The sequence below is a fragment of the Malus sylvestris genome, chromosome 2 (genome assembly GCF_916048215.2).
Source record: "Malus sylvestris chromosome 2, drMalSylv7.2, whole genome shotgun sequence".
Lineage (NCBI taxonomy): Eukaryota > Viridiplantae > Streptophyta > Magnoliopsida > Rosales > Rosaceae > Malus > Malus sylvestris.
The window spans coordinates 21,411,974-21,431,147 of record NC_062261.1 but is presented as its reverse complement, the minus strand read 5'-3'; the positions used below and the strand labels follow the sequence as shown (position 1 = coordinate 21,431,147).

At 37.1% G+C, this 19,174-nt stretch overlaps 2 protein-coding genes across 4 annotated transcripts; both read left to right on the top strand.

Annotated features, from left to right (window-relative positions):
• Positions 1-2,460: 2,460 nt before the first annotated feature.
• LOC126586760 (protein transport protein SEC16B homolog) lies at positions 2,461-11,558 on the top strand. Of its 2 annotated transcripts, none has more exons than XM_050251711.1 (14): positions 2,461-2,619; positions 2,782-4,985; positions 5,139-5,459; positions 6,061-6,171; positions 6,280-6,402; positions 6,561-6,728; positions 6,955-7,080; positions 7,182-7,316; positions 7,655-7,782; positions 7,902-8,010; positions 8,105-8,584; positions 9,855-9,980; positions 10,082-10,380; positions 10,489-11,558. In XM_050251711.1, the coding sequence occupies exons 2-14, from the start codon at positions 2,946-2,948 to the stop codon at positions 11,018-11,020; spliced, it is 4,698 nt and encodes a 1,565-aa protein (XP_050107668.1). In that variant the 5' UTR covers positions 2,461-2,619; positions 2,782-2,945; the 3' UTR covers positions 11,021-11,558. The 2 variants fall into 2 exon arrangements, with proteins under 2 accessions (XP_050107668.1, XP_050107662.1); XM_050251705.1 differs by having other exon boundaries at positions 6,955-7,089.
• A 3,363-nt stretch (positions 11,559-14,921) lies between these two features.
• LOC126586774 (uncharacterized) lies at positions 14,922-18,583 on the top strand. Of its 2 annotated transcripts, none has more exons than XM_050251723.1 (2): positions 14,922-15,566; positions 16,974-18,583. In XM_050251723.1, exons 1-2 carry the CDS (start codon positions 15,072-15,074, stop codon positions 18,405-18,407), a joined length of 1,929 nt encoding a protein of 642 aa, XP_050107680.1. In that variant the 5' UTR covers positions 14,922-15,071; the 3' UTR covers positions 18,408-18,583. The 2 variants fall into 2 exon arrangements, with proteins under 2 accessions (XP_050107680.1, XP_050107687.1); XM_050251730.1 differs by having other exon boundaries at positions 15,426-15,566; positions 16,411-18,583.
• The last annotated feature ends 591 nt before the right edge of the window (positions 18,584-19,174 follow it).

The window sequence follows — 19,174 nt, the reverse complement described above, 5'->3', positions numbered from 1 at the left end:
TTTCGCATCACCTAACGCCATTAGAAAAATCTTTTTCTTTTATTGAGTAAGAAGCACAATGGTAGATTGCATAGGGTAAAAAGTCTTTTTATTTTTGTTAGATTAGATGTTAGATTAAGGAGCCGACGAGGTTCGAACCCAAGTCGTGGTGCAAGGGCAACACTCCTCTCCACCATTGTTTTTAGCATAAAAATATTACCTATTACTTATCATACACTAAGTATACATTAAATATTAACTTGTATTAAAATTGAGTGGGCTATAGGTACTACCAATAGCTAGACCTGACATTCGTGTCGTGTTTTTCGTGTTCATGTCATTTTCGTGTCATACCCGATATTTTAACGGGTCGTGTCGTGTAACACCCGTTAAAATAAACGGGTAAAATGACACGACCCGAAATCGACCCGATAATATTAACAGGTAATATGACCCAACCCATTACCCGTTAAGGAAAATATATTTTAAACCAATAAATAATCAAATGAAAAACATAATACTAAATAAGTATATACATACCGTATTGTCACATCCAAAACGTAAAAACGCAATTTTCTTTTAAGTATATTTTCACTTACCTAAAGTCTTTAATAGTTTTTTTAATTAATGTAGAAGTGTAAAAAAATATAAAAAATATATATAAACGCTTGTAATGATAAGCTTTACAACTTTCATGAAGAGCTTAGTTTCGAAATTCGCCACTATAATCATATAAATCATAGATCAAAATTTAACTGTTGATTGTTGTTTACATTTACGCTTCATTATTCTCATCAAATTTTGTTTTTTTTGAAAGCTTGATCTATTAGAGGATGCAAGAAGATGAACGGTTTGGATCGTTGATATTATATTCAGAGTTTGACGATTAGTGAAAATATTGTTTGATGTTTATAAAATTTCTGCAAACTATATGGCATCGACTCATATTTCAGTTAATCGTAAATATAGAAATGTGATATCAAAGATCTGAACCATTCATCTTCTTACATCCACCAGATGATCATGTTTTCAAAAAAGAAAATTTTTAAAATGAAATTCAGTAAGAATAATAAAGCGTAAATAGTAATCGACGGTTAAATATAAATTTAAGGTTTATGAACTATAGTGTTTGGATTTCGAAGCTTACCGCTTCATCAAAGTTGTAAAGTTTGTCACTATGAGTGATTGTATATTTTTTTTACATTTTTTACACTTCTACAATAATTATTATTAATTTTATTAATTTTTCCCTCGAATAAAAAACATTATTCATGAAGGTTTGGAGGATTTTAAAAATCTAAAAGATAATGTAAGTGTAACCATTATCTACTCGTGGAGGAATAATGATGAATCACGAGTGTTTATATATTCTTTCACATTTTTCATACTTGTATGTATGTCTTTCTAGTTCTTGCCTATACAAATACTATATTAGTTTATTTTAATTTTGGACAACAATATGTTAAGTAAAATTTATCCTAGTAATGATAATAAGGTACTCTCATAATAAAATTAAATAATGACTAAAACTTTTTTTTTTAAACTTATATAGAATAACAATACAAAACTATATATTTAATATAGAATATATTGTATATATTAATATGGCTATTGTATTTTATAATAAATATTTTAGCAATTAAACTTTAAAATTATTAAAATAAATTTTTTCTTAACGGGTCGAAACGGGTTACCCACGTGTATACCCATTAAGAACCCGTTATTACAGGTCATGTGATAATGACCTGATAAGTTATCGTGTTGACCCGAAACCCGTTATTTTCGTGTCGTTTTCGTGTCGTGTCACCGTGTTGTGTCAGAAACTGCCGGATCTACCAATAGCAGAGATTCATGTTCTCCTCAATAGATTGATTGAAATGCCACAAATCAATTCTTATTTCAGTGTCTAAAAATCAGGTATGGACAATGGACACCAACCATAAAAGCAAGAAAAAGACCATTTTCACTCTTTTTACCTTTTGAGAAACCAAACTAAACAAACGCAAGGAATACGTAAAAGTCAACCAAATCCCTCTCTCCAAAATTTCAAAATAAATAGACAACCTACCCCACACACCCAAAAATACATACGTTATTTTACATTATTCAGATGGATCAAGTCTAAACAACGCAGTACATTCACTATATCATCATCTCGAATTCGTTATTTACTAGGATCACATTTAAAATCTATCACTTATTAATGAACAAGAAGAATACATTTTGATAGTCGAAAAACCCGGAGGAGAATTCTTTTCCTTCCGACAACATTTTATATTAATTTTTTTTATAAAAACAATAAGACAAAAACTAATGTGAAAGGAAAGAAAATGGGAATAGAATGAGAGAAAACCCTACTCCGAAAAACAACAATGTTGTGTTATCAATAGGAGAGTAGAGCCCATCACGTACACCTATAAACTCTTGTCTAACTTTTGTCTCGATTGGCACGTGTGGCAATTGTTTCTCTTCTGGTCAAGATTTATATTACCAAACTTTGACACACCCATTAAAACATGCAAAACTTTTTAGGCGAGTGCGCTGCTTTCATCTTTTTGCTGCTTTGCTGCAAGATCCATGATTTGTCTCAATTGGAGACTCCGATTATCTCCCTCCCCAGAAACCATTAGGGTTTAACCTGTAAGTTTATCTCTCTTAAAACCCATAATTTACATATTATTAAATATTGATTCAGTCCTCTCTGAATTTGTTAATTTCAGATTTCAATTGGATTGGTCATTGCTCATAGAACCCTGATTCTGTTTTTGTTGATTTTATTGGTTGTGATTCATTTTGTTTCAGATGGTAAATGGTAGTAAGTTTCAGAATTTTGAAGTTTTTATGTGACTGAATGCTGTGGTACTTCTATTCTACTGACTTTTGTCTGCTGAAGAAAATTTGGGGAAGTGGGTTTTTTATTACATATAGTGAGGTTTATTTGGAGTTTTTTAGGGCGTGTGATTTAGATGGCGAGTTCTCCGTTTGAGGTGGAGGATACAGATGAGGATTTCTTTGACAGATTGGTTAATGATGACATTGACTTTATTGAATTTGTGCATAAACCGGTACAGAAGAAAGAGTTTGTCGATGTCAAAGCTTTTTCGAAATTGAGTATTTCGGAAGTAGATCCGGTGGGAGTAGACACCAGCGGCAATGCTAGTCTTGGGGTTAATGGTGAATTGGGTCATGAAGATGGGGTTGTAGTGGAACAGTCTGATCCCGTACGGGACCCTGTAGTTGTTAAAGAGAGTGAGTCACTGATAGTGGATTCTAGAAATAAGGCTAGTGCATCAGATGATATAGTTGATAATAGAAATGGGGCTAGTGCTCCAGATGATATAGACGATAATAGAAATGAGCCAACTGAGTTAGAGGATAAAGCAGGTAATGGAAATGAGGCTAATTCATTGGAGGATAAAGCAGGTAATGAAAATGAGGCTAATGAATTGGAGGATAAAGGGGAGGAAGGTTCAGTAAATGGGATGGTGAATACGAGTTTGGCATCAGTGGGATCTGGTGTGAAAGTAGCTCAGTGGAGCTCGTTTTCTGGTGAATTTGGAGATGTCTCAGTGGACCCATTTGCAATTTTGGGCAATACAGACAAATTGTGGGCTGAGTCTAATGTCACTGATATTGCTTCGGAGAACTCAGTTCCTGATTTAGGTGTTTCTAGTTATGGCCAGCACCAAGAAGGTCAGCACTATGGGGTTGTTGAGGGACAAATTTTAGATGGGCAGGACTTGAATACGAGTTTGGCATCAGTTGGATCACGTTTGAAAGAAGTTCAATGGACTTCGTTTAACTCAGATTGGAATCCTTCTGGTGACTTTGGAGATTTCTCCGCAGACCCATTTGCAAATTTGGGTAATACAGACGAATCCTGGGCCATGTCTAATGTCACTGATGGTGCCTTGGAGAACTCAGTTGCTGATGTAGGCATTTCTAGTTATGGGCAGCAACAAGAAGGTCAGCACTATGGGGCTGTTGAGGAACAAAATACAGATGGCCAGGAGTTGAATAGTAGTCAGAATTGGGATAACCTTTATCCGGGATGGAGGTACGATCCAAATACTGGGCAATGGTATCAGTTGGAGGGCTATGATGTGAATGCAAATGCAAGTACAGATTTGAACACTAATGAAAATGCTCAGGAGAGTGTTAATGTGCATTCTCAAACTGCAGATAATGTGGTTTTTTCAGACCAGAAAGCAGATGCTTATTATTTACAGCAACCAGCACAATCTGTTCCTCAAAGTGTGGCCCAGGGATCTGAAACTAGTGCTGTTACTGACTGGAATCAGCATTCTAATGGGAGCACGGACTACCCTGCCCATATGGTTTTTGATCCCCAATACCCTGGGTGGTACTATGACACAATTACCCAAGAATGGAAGCAGTTGGAGTCTTCCACTCCAGCTTTTGACCAGTCAACAACTGTGGAGTATAATCAGCAATTTCACAATTCAAATGTGGAGAATCATGGTTCAGATGTTGCAAATTGGGATGGATCTATGAGCACCTACAATCAGCAAAATGCGAGTATGTGGCATAATCAAACAGTTTCTGCAAGTGACACTATTAGTGTTACTGAGACACAGCAGTATACGACCCAGTATTTTTCAACCGGGCATCTAACCAGTTCTGTGAATCAACAACCAGGGTTCAATCCTTCTGGATCAGTTGCTCTTAGTCAACAGGCAAGTCATGGCTACAACTTTAGTAGCGGGGTTGGAGGGTTTGAAGGCTTTAATCCTTCTGGAAACTTATCTCATCATCAGCATCAGGCTAAGGAGCCAAACCAAGTGACATACTTCTCACCTGCTAACTTTGATAGTCAGAAGCCAGTACAATTTTTACAGCAACCACTCCACAGTGGAACTCAGTTTTCTCATGAGGCCAGAGCAGGGAGGTCATCTGCAGGACGTCCTCCACATGCTCTAGTTACCTTTGGATTTGGTGGGAAACTTATAGTCATGAAAGATTACAGCAATATGTATGGAAGCCAGGTCAAGCCTTACCTTCTGATTTCAATTTCCTGAGGCACATACCTACTGATGTGTGTGTGTGTGTGTGTGTGTGTGTGTATTCATGTTTCTACTCATATGTCTGGTGTTGGCATAGGCCTTAATTTCGTTTTCTTTTCTGTTTGTAATTTAAAGGACTCTGTAGGAGGTTTGATTAATGTTCTCAATCTGATGGACGTTGTCATGGACAAAACTGATGTTGCAAGCTTTGGAAATGATGGTCGTGCTTATTTCCATGCTTTGTGCCAGCAATCTTACCCTGGCCCTTTGGTTGGGGGGAGTGTTGGAAGTAGGGAAGTTAACAAATGGATTGATGAAAAGATTGCAAACTGTGAAACTCCTTATATGGACATCAGAAAAGGGGACCATTCGAGGTTGCTTTTCTCTTTACTAAAAATAGCATGCCAGTATTATGGAAAACTTCGATCTCCCTTTGGCACTGATGTAGCATTGAAGGTACTTTAATTTGTGGATCTTAAATGACTATTTATGACCTGTTTGGATGTTCTATCACATTTTGATTGGATGTTCTATCACATTTTGATAGGATGTTCCATCACATTTTGATTGGATGTTTGATCACATTTTGATTGCTTGATTATCATTCTCAATTTGATTCATAAATATTTGAACTTTGGCATTTCATGAATTTCTATATTTTATTCTACCATATTAATTATGCTGGTTGTACATCTTCCTTGATGGGGCATGCTCAGTAGATGGATTCTCCATTAAAAGTGTTGTATTTAGTGATAGTTGTCACTTAAGTTTCATGCGACAACAAAATTGCACTTACTGTGCTAGTTATAGTTAAATAATCATAGTGGCAATATAATTAGTGCATAGATTTAAAATTTAAAATCCCAGAAATCTGGTGTTGTCATCATTATAACTTTAGAAGTATAGGGATGGTGCTTGTATATTGGGTTTTTACCTTGCCAAATTACCCTCTCAATCCTAACATTATGAACTTTTCTTTATTTGTTCAAGAGCGTTCAACAGTTCTCATGTGATATGATTATTAACCACTTATGTTAAAAACCTAAAATATAATTAGGAATCTGATAGTCCGGAGTCAGCCGTTGCCAAGCTTTTTGCCTCTGCTAAGAGAAGCAACGAGTACAGTGCTCTTATGTCACAGAACTTGCCTTCTGAAGCACAGAGTCAAGTATGTCATAGTCTAACTCTCTCTCTCTCTCTCTCTCTCTCTCTCTCCCTCTCTCACTGACTCATAAATTTCCACTGCCATCCATAATGAATATATGTTTTTCTTTAGGCTACTGCTCTTGAGGTACAAAAGCTTCTTGTCTCTGGTAGGAAGAAAGAGGCTTTACAATGTGCACAGAATGGTCAGTTGTGGGGTCCAGCACTCGTGATTGCATCACAGCTTGGTGAACAGGTTCTTCCAATTATTTCTCTCAGTATTATTCATCAACTTGGTTAATCCTTTATATATATATATATATATATATATAACATAGTAAGAAAGCTCTTTGATCTATTATCATAATTTGTTTTTGATGAATGTTTTCTGGTCTGTTTTGATATTGCATGCAGTTTTATGGTGATACTGTAAAGCTTATGGCACTAAACCAGTTAGCAGCAGGATCACCATTGCGGACTTTGTGCTTATTAATTGCCAGGCAGCCTGCAGATGTGTTTTCAAGTGCCACTACAGATAGCAGTATACCTAATTCTATGAATGTATCACAACAGCAGACACAGGTGATTTATGGTTATTTGGTTCAGATGAAAAAAGGGTGCGACCTGGGTTTTTTGTTGGAAAGTTTGACGTTTGTGTTTTCTATCTTCATTTGATTTTATTCTTTGTATTTCAACTGGATAGAATACTGAAGTGAAAACATTGCTTATGTGTGTAATGGTCATGATCCTATGTTTTTGAAGTTCCTTGGATTCTTTTGCCTTAATTTTGATTATTTTCTTAACACAGGTTGGGGCCAATTCCATGTTAGATGAATGGGAAGAGAATTTAGCCATCTTAACTGCGAACCGAACAAAAGATGATGAGCTTGTTATCATCCATCTTGGAGATTGCCTATGGAAGGAAAGGGGACATGTATATGTTGTGTGTTTCTTGGATTCAGTTCCATCTTATATTTATATGTTAGAAACTTATTATCTCATCTGGTTTTATCCTGACAAAAAGCATTTGTGCAGAACACTCCTGCACACATATGTTATCTGGTTGCAGAAGCCAATTTTGAGGCATATTCAGACAGTGCAAGACTCTGTCTTATTGGTGCAGATCACTTGAAATATCCACGAACATACGCCAGTCCTGAGGCTATCCAGGTGATTGACAGTATATGTTGTTTTCTATTATATGATTTTGTATTGAAGTTTGAATTAAATTAGGAGCTTTTAAAATTTAATGATGTAGAAACCAATTGTCATTATATGCACGAGTTTATTTTCTACTGATTTCTGGATCCCCTAAAATTTTTGCCTTTTATGGTGTATGGAGCATGTACCGTCACTGTGGAAAGAAGAAAATGTTTTAACTGTATTACGTCATTGTTGTTATTATTATTGTTTATGTTGTTGCTGCTGTTATTATTATTATTATCATCATTAATTTTTGTTTTACTACTTTAGCCAATTTTTAACTAATCCAAACTTTGTGTTGACAGAGGACAGAATTATACGAACACTCAAGGGTTCTCGGAAATTCTCAGTTTCTCCTACTACCTTTTCAGCCCTATAAGCTTATTTATGCCCACATGCTGGCAGAAGTTGGCAAAGTTGCAGATGCCTTGAAGTAAGTGTAACTGTTGTTCATTGAGACCCTTTTTATTCTTAGAGTGAAGTTTGAAAATGGTCGCTTTTTCAAATTTTTTTATTTGCCTCTAGCTTATTTTAGACAATATGTTTGGTCAGATACTGTCAAGCAATTTTAAAGTCTTTGAAATATGGTCGAGCACCTGAAGTGGACACATGGAGACAGTTAGTGTCATCTCTGGAGGAGCGGATAAGAGCCCATCAGCAGGTTTTTCTTTAAGATGCAGTTCTTTTTCTCTCTTTTTCTTTTTTTTTTCTCTCTGTGTCTCTCTGTGTTTTCTTACACAAAACATTTTGTACAGGGTGGTTACAGTACGAATTCAGCTCCAACCAAACTGATGGGTAAATTGCTTACATTATTTGATAATACCGCTCATCGTGTTGTTGGAGGCCCGCCCCCACCTGCACCTTCAATATCACAAGTCCTTGCCCAACGTAATGAGCATGCTCAGCAACCAGGAGGCCTAAGTGTATCCAGTAATCAATCAACTATGGCTATGCCTTCGTTTATGCCAGGCCCAAGTTTACCCAATAGTCAGTCAACAATGGCTGTGTCTTCGTTTATGCCAGGCCCAAGTGTGCCCTATAGTCAATCAACAATGGCCGTGTCTTCGTTTATACCAGGGCCAAGCGTATCCAATAGTCAGTCAACAATGACTATGTCTCCGTTGATGCCTTCAGCATCGATGGAGCCAATAAGCGAATGGACTGCTGAGGGCAATCAACTGAATATACCCAATAGAAGCATATCGGAACCAAACTTTGGGGGGTGCCCAAATAAGGTATGTATTTTTTCCACCGGTAATCTTTTTTTATTAGACCTTGTTTCTAATTATAATATAGCATTTGAATTTGTCAAGAATTCACAATCAGAAAGGTGGTTTTCGATGTGCAACCAAACTTAATGAACAGGGGCCAGGGCAGAGCCCTTCTGGTTCATTTAAATAAAAAGAAAATTAATCCACTGAACTCAGACACATTGTGCAATGTGCATTACAGTAAGGACAAGTGATAAAGGATGGGAATCGCTGTTATATGGATGATATCCTATACCGAAGGCAGTTTAGCCGAATCAATCATCTGATGACATGGGGGTAAAGGCTGTCAAGAGTCTCGGTTCTATTTTCCTTTTTTTTTTCTTTTTTTTTCTTTTTTTTTTTTTTTAATCTGAGTTGAAGCTTAGGTTTTCTTCCCCCAATTTAATTTATAAAAGCACATTACTATTTCATTCGTGAAGATAAAAAAAAATAGGGTGAAGTGCCGATTTACCTCAGTGAAAATTAGGTCCCCTGAATAATTTTTTGATAAAATAAGTCCCTACATTAAAAATTGGTAATTTCATCATTACTATTATATTCAAAGCTATTTTATCTAATTTTTCGTCAACTTAAGTCACTTGACGCATTTTAGAGTGAAATACCGTTCTTTTCTTGCCTATAAGTCCTTAACATTTCATATAGGCTGCAACTCTAATCTCTAATTTACCTTCCAAAGTTAGCTCCATACATTTTATTTTTAATATGTAAAATTACCAACCTACCCTCCAATGTGTATCACATGCAAGTAACATGACTTAAATCGACGGAAAATTGAATATAGTGGCTTCAAATATAATATTAGGAAAGTAATTGGCAGATTTTTGTAATTCAAGGGCTGATTTTTCTGAAAAAAATAGTTCAGGGACCTAATTTTCACTCGGGTGATAATCCAGGGTCTAAATTTACTGTTCACCCATAAGAATATAATAGGTGATACGAAAAACAAAGGACAGTAAAGGTGACTATTATTGTATTCCGTCTTTTGAAAATATTGTTCATTGTAAAATTCACATCTGATACAAGGTGATATTGTTTGTTTGGGTGGGTGAACTACATTATAGTTTGCAGATAGTGCAAATTGTTCATATTCTTTACAGTTTATGTCCCTAGCAAGTTCCATTTTTCCACATTTGGTAACATTCACCTTAATACTACCAAAGAATTGATTTCGGTAGTTGACCTGTATTGTACTGGTGGAAATAAAATTTACAGCCGTCATTTTGTGTTCAATCAGGTTGATTCGTCCAAGAAAGTGGAATCTTCTAAACCACGAGAAAATGAATCAACATCTAGCGGGTCATCTCGTTTTGGTTTTGGCATATTTCAAAAGACTCTGGGATTTGTGAAAAGATCCCGGCAGGTACTTAAACGTTCCTTTTACTAAGTTTGAATGACGGGATTCTCTTAGAGATATTTTCTCAGTTTAGCCTCACAAGTTGTCCTGTTTTTGTTGTTTTGAAGGCTAAATTGGGTGAAAAGAATAAATTTTACTATGATGAGAAACTTAAGCGATGGGTTGAAGAAGGTGTTGAACCTCCTGCCGGAGAAGCAGCCTTACCACCTCCACCACCAACTGCAGCCTTCCCGAATAGAATGCAAGATTACAATATAAATGATGCACTGGAAACCAAAAGTTTCCCTGCAGTTAATGGGCCACAAATCCCAAGCCTGGTGTCCCCTGAACCGAGTTCTGGAATACCACCCATTCCACCGAGTTCCAACCAGTTCTCCGCACATGGACGTACGGGTGTTCGCTCAAGGTAGACTACTGGATTCTCTCTGTCTTTCCCCGTTGCTTTTCATTGTATTTATTTTCAAGAAGTGCAGTCAGGGTCGCTTAATGTAAGTTGTGTTCAAATTTTCCTTAGGTATGTTGATACATTCAACAAAGGCGGCAGGGTGCCAACAAACTTATTTCGGTCACCATCTCTTCCATCTGCTAAACCTGGGGGTGGTCCCAAACCCAACATTTTTTTCCCGGCTCCAGTAACTTCCTATGAGGAGACGGTTCAAACACCTGGAGAAAGCATACAAGAGCCATTGGTGACCAACATCAATCCCCCAAAATCATTTGAGGGTGAATTCTCTACTCCACAAACATCAACTTCGTCTTCAATGACTATGCAGCGGTTTCCTAGCATGGATAACATTGTACAAAAGAGAGCAGGAGACATGGGAAATGGCAATAGCTTTGCACCCCCTGAATCCCGCCGTGCAGCATCGTGGAGTGGAAGCCTTAATCATGCTAGCAATCCATCTATGAGGAGTGAAATCAAACCTCTAGGAAGACCGCTTGGTATGTCTCCATTGTCACAAATGCACAATAGTCCGCCATCATCGATGCAGCTTCCAAGTAGTGGCGGCAGTTTAGGAGACGACCTTCAAGAAGTTGAACTCTGAGGTATATGGAATAGTTGTAAATCTATAGAGTTGCATTAAACGGGGGTGTTACAACGGGATCCTTGTGCAAGATTGGTGATGGCACATATGGGAGTCGAGGTTTTTGTTGGAAGTCCCTTTACCACCCCCATTAGAGGAGAGTTACATATGTCTACCTGAAGCCAACGGTTAGTTTGAATGCCCTGATGAAAACACAATGTGGGCAGCCAATTTTCGAAGGGAAAATCGCGTATCGTAATTGCATATACAAGATATACCATTTCTACCTTTCAAGATGTTATTCAGAATTCTGCCAAATCAATAAAGGGTACTGAAAAGGAAAGTCTGAAATTTCTTCTTGTATAAATTTTTTTTTATTCATTTCTTGTTCTTTAAAACCACCACATCTGCAACCATTTAGTATTACAGTGTAGTGATATTCCTTTTCATCTGTAAGTGAGAGGTCTTAAATCTGATTCTTTTCAAATGCAAATTTGAACAATATTATAGCTAGCTCATTGTGAAGCTGAATACATCCACCTCCTTTCAGTGTTGATAATATTGTTTATTCAAAAAATTAAAAAAAAATAAAAAAAAAACACATCTGCAGTGTCCACTTTCCAAGCTTATTTTCTCCCAAACTGAGATGGCATCTCACTAATTGAGAACTGAATACCCAAGTAGCTCTGATTTTGAAAACCAAATTTGCACTTGTTGGCTTTAGAGCTTAGTGGTAGCCATTTGGAAAATACATGCCTCACTAATCCTTGCTGTGAGAACCTACTTACATGACGACATGACATCATTAATTGTACAAACGTCATATTAGCTATCTATATAGAATAGTTAGATAATAGGATTTAAGTTCCTATGGTGAAGTTTTTTATAATTTATGCCCAAAATTGAAAATTCCGTCAACTTTATATTAATTATTAGTTCATGAGCCAGTCCCAACTGCTAACAATCAGTGGAGAGTTTCATTTTTGCCTAATATGTGTATGGATAGTTTCGTTTTAGCCTAATATGTATAGCTCACGTGCTAATAATTAACAGAAAATTGACGAAATTTTTAATTTTGGGCATAAGTCTTTGCAAACTTCACCACCAGGGCTATCTTCCAACTATCCTATCATCACGGGGACTAATAATCTAATTAGGCCAAAATTAGATTTAATTGAATTAATAGTCCCCGTGGTGATAGGATGGTTGGAAGATAAAACTAGGCTTAATTGGATTAATATCCTCATGATTAAACGTCAATTTGTTTGATTCTTATGGATGGCTTATGGCACATTATCGTGTAAATAGATATGATTGTTACAATTATACCACTTACACATAGAGGTGACAAATCAACTCATTGGATTGCTAATGAGTACCCATTAAAACTCATTTAGTTTGATTTCACTTTACACCATCATCACCACTATCAATATCATCTCTATATTATGGTGATATCAAATCAAACAAGTCTTAACAGGTACCCATTAACAACTCAATTGGTTGATTTACCACCTTACACACATCAACATGTAATTAAGAAAAACTATAAAAAGCCAAGCCGTGTTTTAAACATTTAGGTAAATATATATATTTTTTCAGAACGATGGATTTCCATCACACAATATAGAAAGGGAAATTTTGAAAAATAGCTAAATCTTGTTCATGATTTTTAAACCCTTTTTTTTATGACAATAATTTATTTTCAAGTGATTGATAGCAGGAGAGGGAGGACACGAACATTAGATTTTAGGTGCAAAAGTAAATATTTGTAATTAACTAAGCTACAAATCTCTTATCCGACTTTATAATTTTAAACATTGAAATATTTCTTGGAGAGTTTGCTAGTTGTATTTGTCGAGCATGTTGTCAAAATCAATAGTTTAAGTAAAAAACCAAGAGCAGAGCCATGAATTTTTTTTTGGGTGGGCTAGCTGAAATTAATACCACAAAATCATATGCTTATTTTTTCTTTTGCTTATAAAAACTATATAATAATGAATATAAAAGAATAATGATAGAATATAAACTATTCTCAAAATCATAACCCTAACCGACAAATTCAAGGACCGTATAAATAATATTACCTACTAAATAAATAAATAAATAAAAGTAAATAAAGAGATTAAGAATGTACCAAAGGTTACATTCATTAAAAAATCGCAATGGAAAGTAAGGAATTGCAGAGATAGGTATTTATTTGTGGACTAAAATAATTCTTTTTCTTTCTTGGGTAAGAAGCATAGAGCCTAAATCGCATGGAGTAAATGGTCTTTTTCTTTAACGACTAGGATAAAATGGGGGAAGAGAGATATAACTAATTTATTATTTATTACGTATCCTCAACTTAATATATATGAAATAATAACCTATGTTGAAATTGAGTAGGCTATATAGGCTACATGCATTAACATAAGCCATTAAAGTATGAGATTAAAACCTAAGAACTCACACTCACAAGTGGAGATATATCACTAGACTGTGATACTAAGTGGCAAGATATGCTTCCATCCATTTTAGGTAATTTTAAAATAGGTCTTGGAGTTTTAATTTTCTCACATTGTACCACGAGATTTTAAAATCATATCATGACACACCCCGACCTAGATTAAGCCAATCCCTGGGCGGATGTGTGTCGACGAGGACGTCGGGCCCTTAAAGGGGGTGGATTGTAACATCCCACATCGTCCAGGGGAGTGGATCCTTTATACCTTATATGTATATTCTTATCTCTAATTAGCACAAAGCTTTTTGGGAGCTTACTAGCTTCGGGTTCCGTCAGAACTCCGAAGTTAAGTAAGTTCGCATGAGAGCAATCCAATGATGGGTGACCCACCGAGAAGTTCTTTTGTTTCTCCTAGAAACAAAACCGTGAGGATGTGACCGGAGCCAAACGCGGACAATATCGTGCTACGGTATAGTCGAGCCCTGGATGTGGTGGGGGCCCGGGCCGGGATGTGACATATCATTTACGGCTTCCATCTATCGTTGTATTATACTTTGTTACATTGCTAATTTGGCAAATGTGAGACATTTCCTAGTTGTATAGAAGCCACACTAACACGATTAGGGAAATGGATCCTCTTCAGATCCCTTCCACCAATTCGGACTCTTGAAATTTGATTCAACGTTTAAAGTTATTATAACTTTTAAAGGAGACTCCTGTTTTTAGCCGTTAGATCAAATTTCAAGGGCCCAGATTTGTAGATTTGGTGGAAAGGATCCAGAGATGATCCCTTTCCCACAATTAGGACCAAACTTTGTCATTAGTTGTTATTTTGGATTTCAAATTAATCATTGAGGGGAGTCGAATCTCCATGATAACTAATTTTGGTCCACGTGGTGAAAGTGTGCCTTCCATATCAACTCAAAAATGAGTCCTACGATTCTCAAGTCCTCAATTGGACGAAAACTAAATAGTCAAATTAGAAGACATAAATTAATACAATTTCAAAATTTCTTGGTGCAATATAAGAATTTGAATACATCACGGCCCATTTTGTCACTCAAAACCTAAGGAATGTGAAAGTAGTTGATCCACAAAAAAAATCCATTAGTACTAAAATATATTGATATTTCAATATTTCTCTTAACCTGTAGTTGTGAGGTCTCATATTCGACTATCATAGACAGAGAATTCGGTATCTGTTTACGAGATTCCATTATGTGGATGGCCTGAATTCCCTTCTTAATATTGTTATTCTTTTTCATTTATAAGCGAAAGCATTTAAGTGCAAATTTGGCTATATCCATTGTAATTTTTCTTTAATAATGTGGACTACTTAGTAGTACAAAAATTAAGAGTCAATATTGAATTGAAAAACTTTTACTTAAAAAAATTGAATTTAGAAAGTATTATTTTATTTACTTGTCAATCTTATAGATATAAAGTTGAACTACGATTGGATGAACAACGACATAAAATAGAAAAAAGAAAAGAAAAAGGATGTAAAATAAGGCTTCCCAAAAATAAAGACACAAATCCCGTCCCTAAGAGAAGACAAAGATTCATCTCGTATGTAGGAGCACAAAGATCTGTCTCAGCAGAAGGAAATACAGAAACACCATCGCCATGGATTACTCCTACCCACAGACCCGCCAAGAAGATCAATCCCAATACCACCAGCAGCAGCAGCAACCCTACGATCCCTCAAGAATCCAATGTTACGACCAATCCTACCAATCCTATTATCCCTACAACCACCCCCAACAATACGACCACCAACAGCAATACCAACCATACTACAATCCCACCCCCACCACTACCACCTCCCAGGATTACGCCACCTCCTACGACGCCACCGCCCACCACCATCAATACCATCACGAACCCACATCCATTCATCCTCCCGGGGTCCCAATTCCAGCCGAACAGCCACAAACGGCGGATCCTGACCCCACCCATTTGCGGAATGCGTATTACCCACATGGGGTTGCGGAGGATCAGAAGCAGCAGGTGGATTCGGGTTCTGGTTCGGGCTATGGTGGGTTGAATCCGGCGGCCGTAGCAGCGCTTTCGCAGCTTACTGGGAACATCGAGGCGGCGCAGCGGGCTGCACAACGGCCTGTAAGTGGTTCGCTTTCGTGGTTTTGGTTCAATTTAACATTTTTAATTTATTTTAGGCATTGGGAATTCATGTTCTTATCATAAATGTGATGTCTTTTCTGTTTATCTGGATCAATCTTATGAATTTGATGCTTATAATCTACTTGGAATTTGGACATGTTTTTGCATTTTAATTTATTTGTAGAATGTGAACATTGTTTTAGAACATGTTATGTGTTTTCTATCTTGAATGCCTTCTTTGATTTTGTGAAATTCTTGTAAGTGGATAGTTGAGTGGGTGGGAGTGAATTTATGGAATTTTTTGGCTTTTGATATGGAGTTGGTATCTTGGGAAATTAGTACTATTTAGTTTTAACCGTTAACTAGATAAGCAAAAGGAGTCGAACTTGAGTCACAGAATCCGATTGAAAAAATGCATTTCTTCATCAATTGATCGCACGTCATTTCCTCAAAGACATTAATGTTTTCATCATCAAGATTCTCAAAGACATTAATGGCGTGTGCGTGTTCTCCATGCCAAAGCAATATATAGACAGTGTATTTGTATCAAGATCTCTCTTGACTATAGTAGTTTTCTTTTCTGCTGTGAAATTGCATCTCAGGTTGCTTTTCAGAAAACTATTGTAGCCTTGGTGGTCTTTCTTTGATATTTTGCTTTTAAGAAAAGGATCTGCAATTGGATTTCTCTCTAATTACAAGTGATTTTAGGCTTTCAGATTATCACACAATGGTTTTATCGTAATTGGTGAATATTAAGTCGATCTAGGGTACATTTACCTCAATTAGTATAAACTTTAGATTATTGTCGTTTGTTATGGGACTCCCTTTGATAAACTGTTTACAGGATATTAGCACATCATACATTATGATGGATATAACTTGTATCCAGTGTGCACGTGATGTAATATTTTTGAAGCTTCTGCTGTTATCATTTGGCCTGATGAAGACTTGTTTCCACTCTTTTCCCAATTTGTGAGAAGTATGTAACACTTACCTGTTCTGATTATAATTCAGTATAACTCACTTTCTTTTTAATTTAGTAACTGATGCAACGATCATAATTCTTTAATGAATCTGAGGCATCTGGTTCGTAGATTCTCTATTTAGGTGCCATTGGTTAACGTGGTTTGCTTTTTTGAATTGAATCCTTATTCATGTCCCATGCATACCTCTTATAAGAAATTACCTAAACATTCAATCAGATTGATTTTAGCATTTCTTTCATATGTATGTTTTCCAATGTATATATATAAGAATTATGAATTTTCAATTGTGATTTTTATCTATCTTTGTGCTTGTTTTGTGCATTTTATTTCAAAGTTCTTATTGTTTCATTTTCTTTTGCTGTGCCGCATTAGTAATAAAACCATTACATGGACCGTTTTATCCTTAAATGCTATTATGCAGATTGGGCAAACTCCATATAGAGGTGGAGGTAGGAGGGGTAATAGGCCCTTCCGGGGGGGTGGTCGAGGCCATTTTGGTTACAATGGTTCTAGACCAGATGGTTCAGCAGCCCCTTTCCGTGGTAGGGGACGTGGCCAGGGTGGTGGTAGGCACTTTCAACAGTATGGTGCTGCATCAACCAATCCAAATTCAGCATCTGTACCTGCTGAAGGTGTAGCTGCTTTAATGCAGCCACCTTCAGCATTGGTTACTGGGCAGGCACCATTACCAACACAAGTGTCTTCTGCTTCATTCTGGCGACCTCCTCATTTGGCTTGGTGTGAACTTTGTAGGGTTGACTGCAACACTCCTGAAATCCTTGAGCAGCATAAAAATGGAAAGCGACACAAAAAAAATATGCTGGTACATGAGGAGTTGCAGAAACGCAACAAAGTCAATACTGAACAGCAGAATGCTCAAATGCCCAACACTGAATTAAAACCAGAAGTTGGTAACCCTGTGAGAGTTGAGGGATTTGAGGAAAAACAACCCTTACAAGAAAATATAACATCTGGAGTAGTTACTGATGATAATAGAAATGAAACAGATCAGCAAGATATGGGCGCAACTTCTGAAGCTTTTGCAGAACCTGGGAACAACTCCAGCAGTCAATTTGCAGGCCGAGGACGTGGTTCTAAGCGTAGGATGCGAGGGGGTCGAGGAGGTAAGTATATAAGGACTAATGACGGATCCAGAAGACCAGTTGAGCCTCCCAAACCAAAACAAGTTCCTTTTATATGTGAATTGTGCAATGTCAAATGTGAGTCACAGGTGGTTTTTGATAGTCATGTGAGCGGTAAAAAACATTTAGCCACTCTCAAGCGGTTTCAAGGCCACCGTGCTTTGTATGGAGATGTGGGTCTTCAAGCACTTTACCCACCTAACTTAAATGTTGCATCAACTTCAGCTGCCCGCCCGGTCCAGCAAGCTATGAATGATCCTCAGGCCCCCTTGGCGCAACTGTTGGTGAACTACGTGCTCTCTCAAACCCAAGCACAAGGGAGTGCAGCACCTCCAGAACCAGCATCTGCTGTGGCACCAGTTCAAGGAACAAACAGCGGAATCCGGAATCAACTGGATTCACTGATTCAAGGAGCACAAGTGGTGTGTCAAGACGGAAGCCAAAATGCAGTTATAGAGCAAATCAAGAATCTGCTGCAGTCGGTCCAGACATACTGTGAATCCCCAGCAGCCGGGAATGCAGACAAGAACATTGGGAATGGAACTTCAGAGTTTAATGGGAAGGAGGCAAGCGGTCCCATAGATACTTCAGGTGCGGTGGCAATAGAGAATCCAGGCACATGTGAGGAAGGTTCTGGAATAGCATTGGGCGAGGAATGCGAAGTTGCCGCCTCAGATCCGTTTGTTCAGCCACAACCCGAAGACCAAATGTAGGAGTCAGCCAGAGTCGAGAAGTAAAGAGCCGACGGATTAGATACAGTTTGATATTTTTGTATGACGGAATAAGATACACCAGTTTAAGCCATAGTAAAGTTTTGTTGTTACATTGAACTCAATGGTTATTTACTTTCTGATGTGGGATGTTGAAGATTTGCCCATGTCTTCCTTTTTTTCTGTTCATTTTTCTCTGAGAAGGTTGTCTGACTTGACTATTTCTTCGTTCTAAATTTCAGATTTAGTTTAGGGTCTTGGAATCTCTCCAATAAAACTCAATTTTTCTCGCCTAATGTAGGAGTTTGACTCTATTAAAAAGATGGTACAAATAAATGGTAAAGGTAACATTTTTGTAAATTTTTACGAGGATGTCAAACATGATTTTCTCGGCCCTGGTAAACATCATTAACAATGAAATATTAACATATATATTTTGAAAACATATTCCATTCTTTGTTCTCGTCCTACTTTCTGGAAGGACACATTCACTAGAAAACTCCCCATTTCCTTTATCACACTTTGACCATTGGGAGATTCCCTGGAATCATCCTCATTCCTCTCAGTTCCCTTCCCCCCTTCCCCACTAAATACAAATCCCCCCTCTTTTTGTTTTTTTTTCGTTTAACGTAAAAGGTCTAAACGTCCTTTAGTACTACGGTCTAGTGGTATTCCTCTTCATTTATAATTGAGTAATCTTAAGTTCGATTCACGGCGAATTTGAACTATATTATTGTTAATCCATTGTGAAGCTACGCCCACCTTCCCTT

Bases quoted from the DNA above. Each gene is read 5' to 3' on its own strand.
- LOC126586760 (XM_050251705.1), top strand. From the start codon at position 2,946: ATGGCGAGTTCTCCGTTTGAGGTGGAGGATACAGATGAGGATTTCTTT. The intron at 7,783-7,901 runs GTAAGTGTAACT...ATGTTTGGTCAG, and splicing joins AAAGTTGCAGATGCCTTGAA to ATACTGTCAAGCAATTTTAA. The intron at 9,981-10,081 runs GTACTTAAACGT...GTTGTTTTGAAG, and splicing joins TTGTGAAAAGATCCCGGCAG to GCTAAATTGGGTGAAAAGAA.
- LOC126586774 (XM_050251723.1), top strand. From the start codon at position 15,072: ATGGATTACTCCTACCCACAGACCCGCCAAGAAGATCAATCCCAATAC. The intron at 15,567-16,973 runs GTAAGTGGTTCG...GCTATTATGCAG, and splicing joins AGCGGGCTGCACAACGGCCT to ATTGGGCAAACTCCATATAG.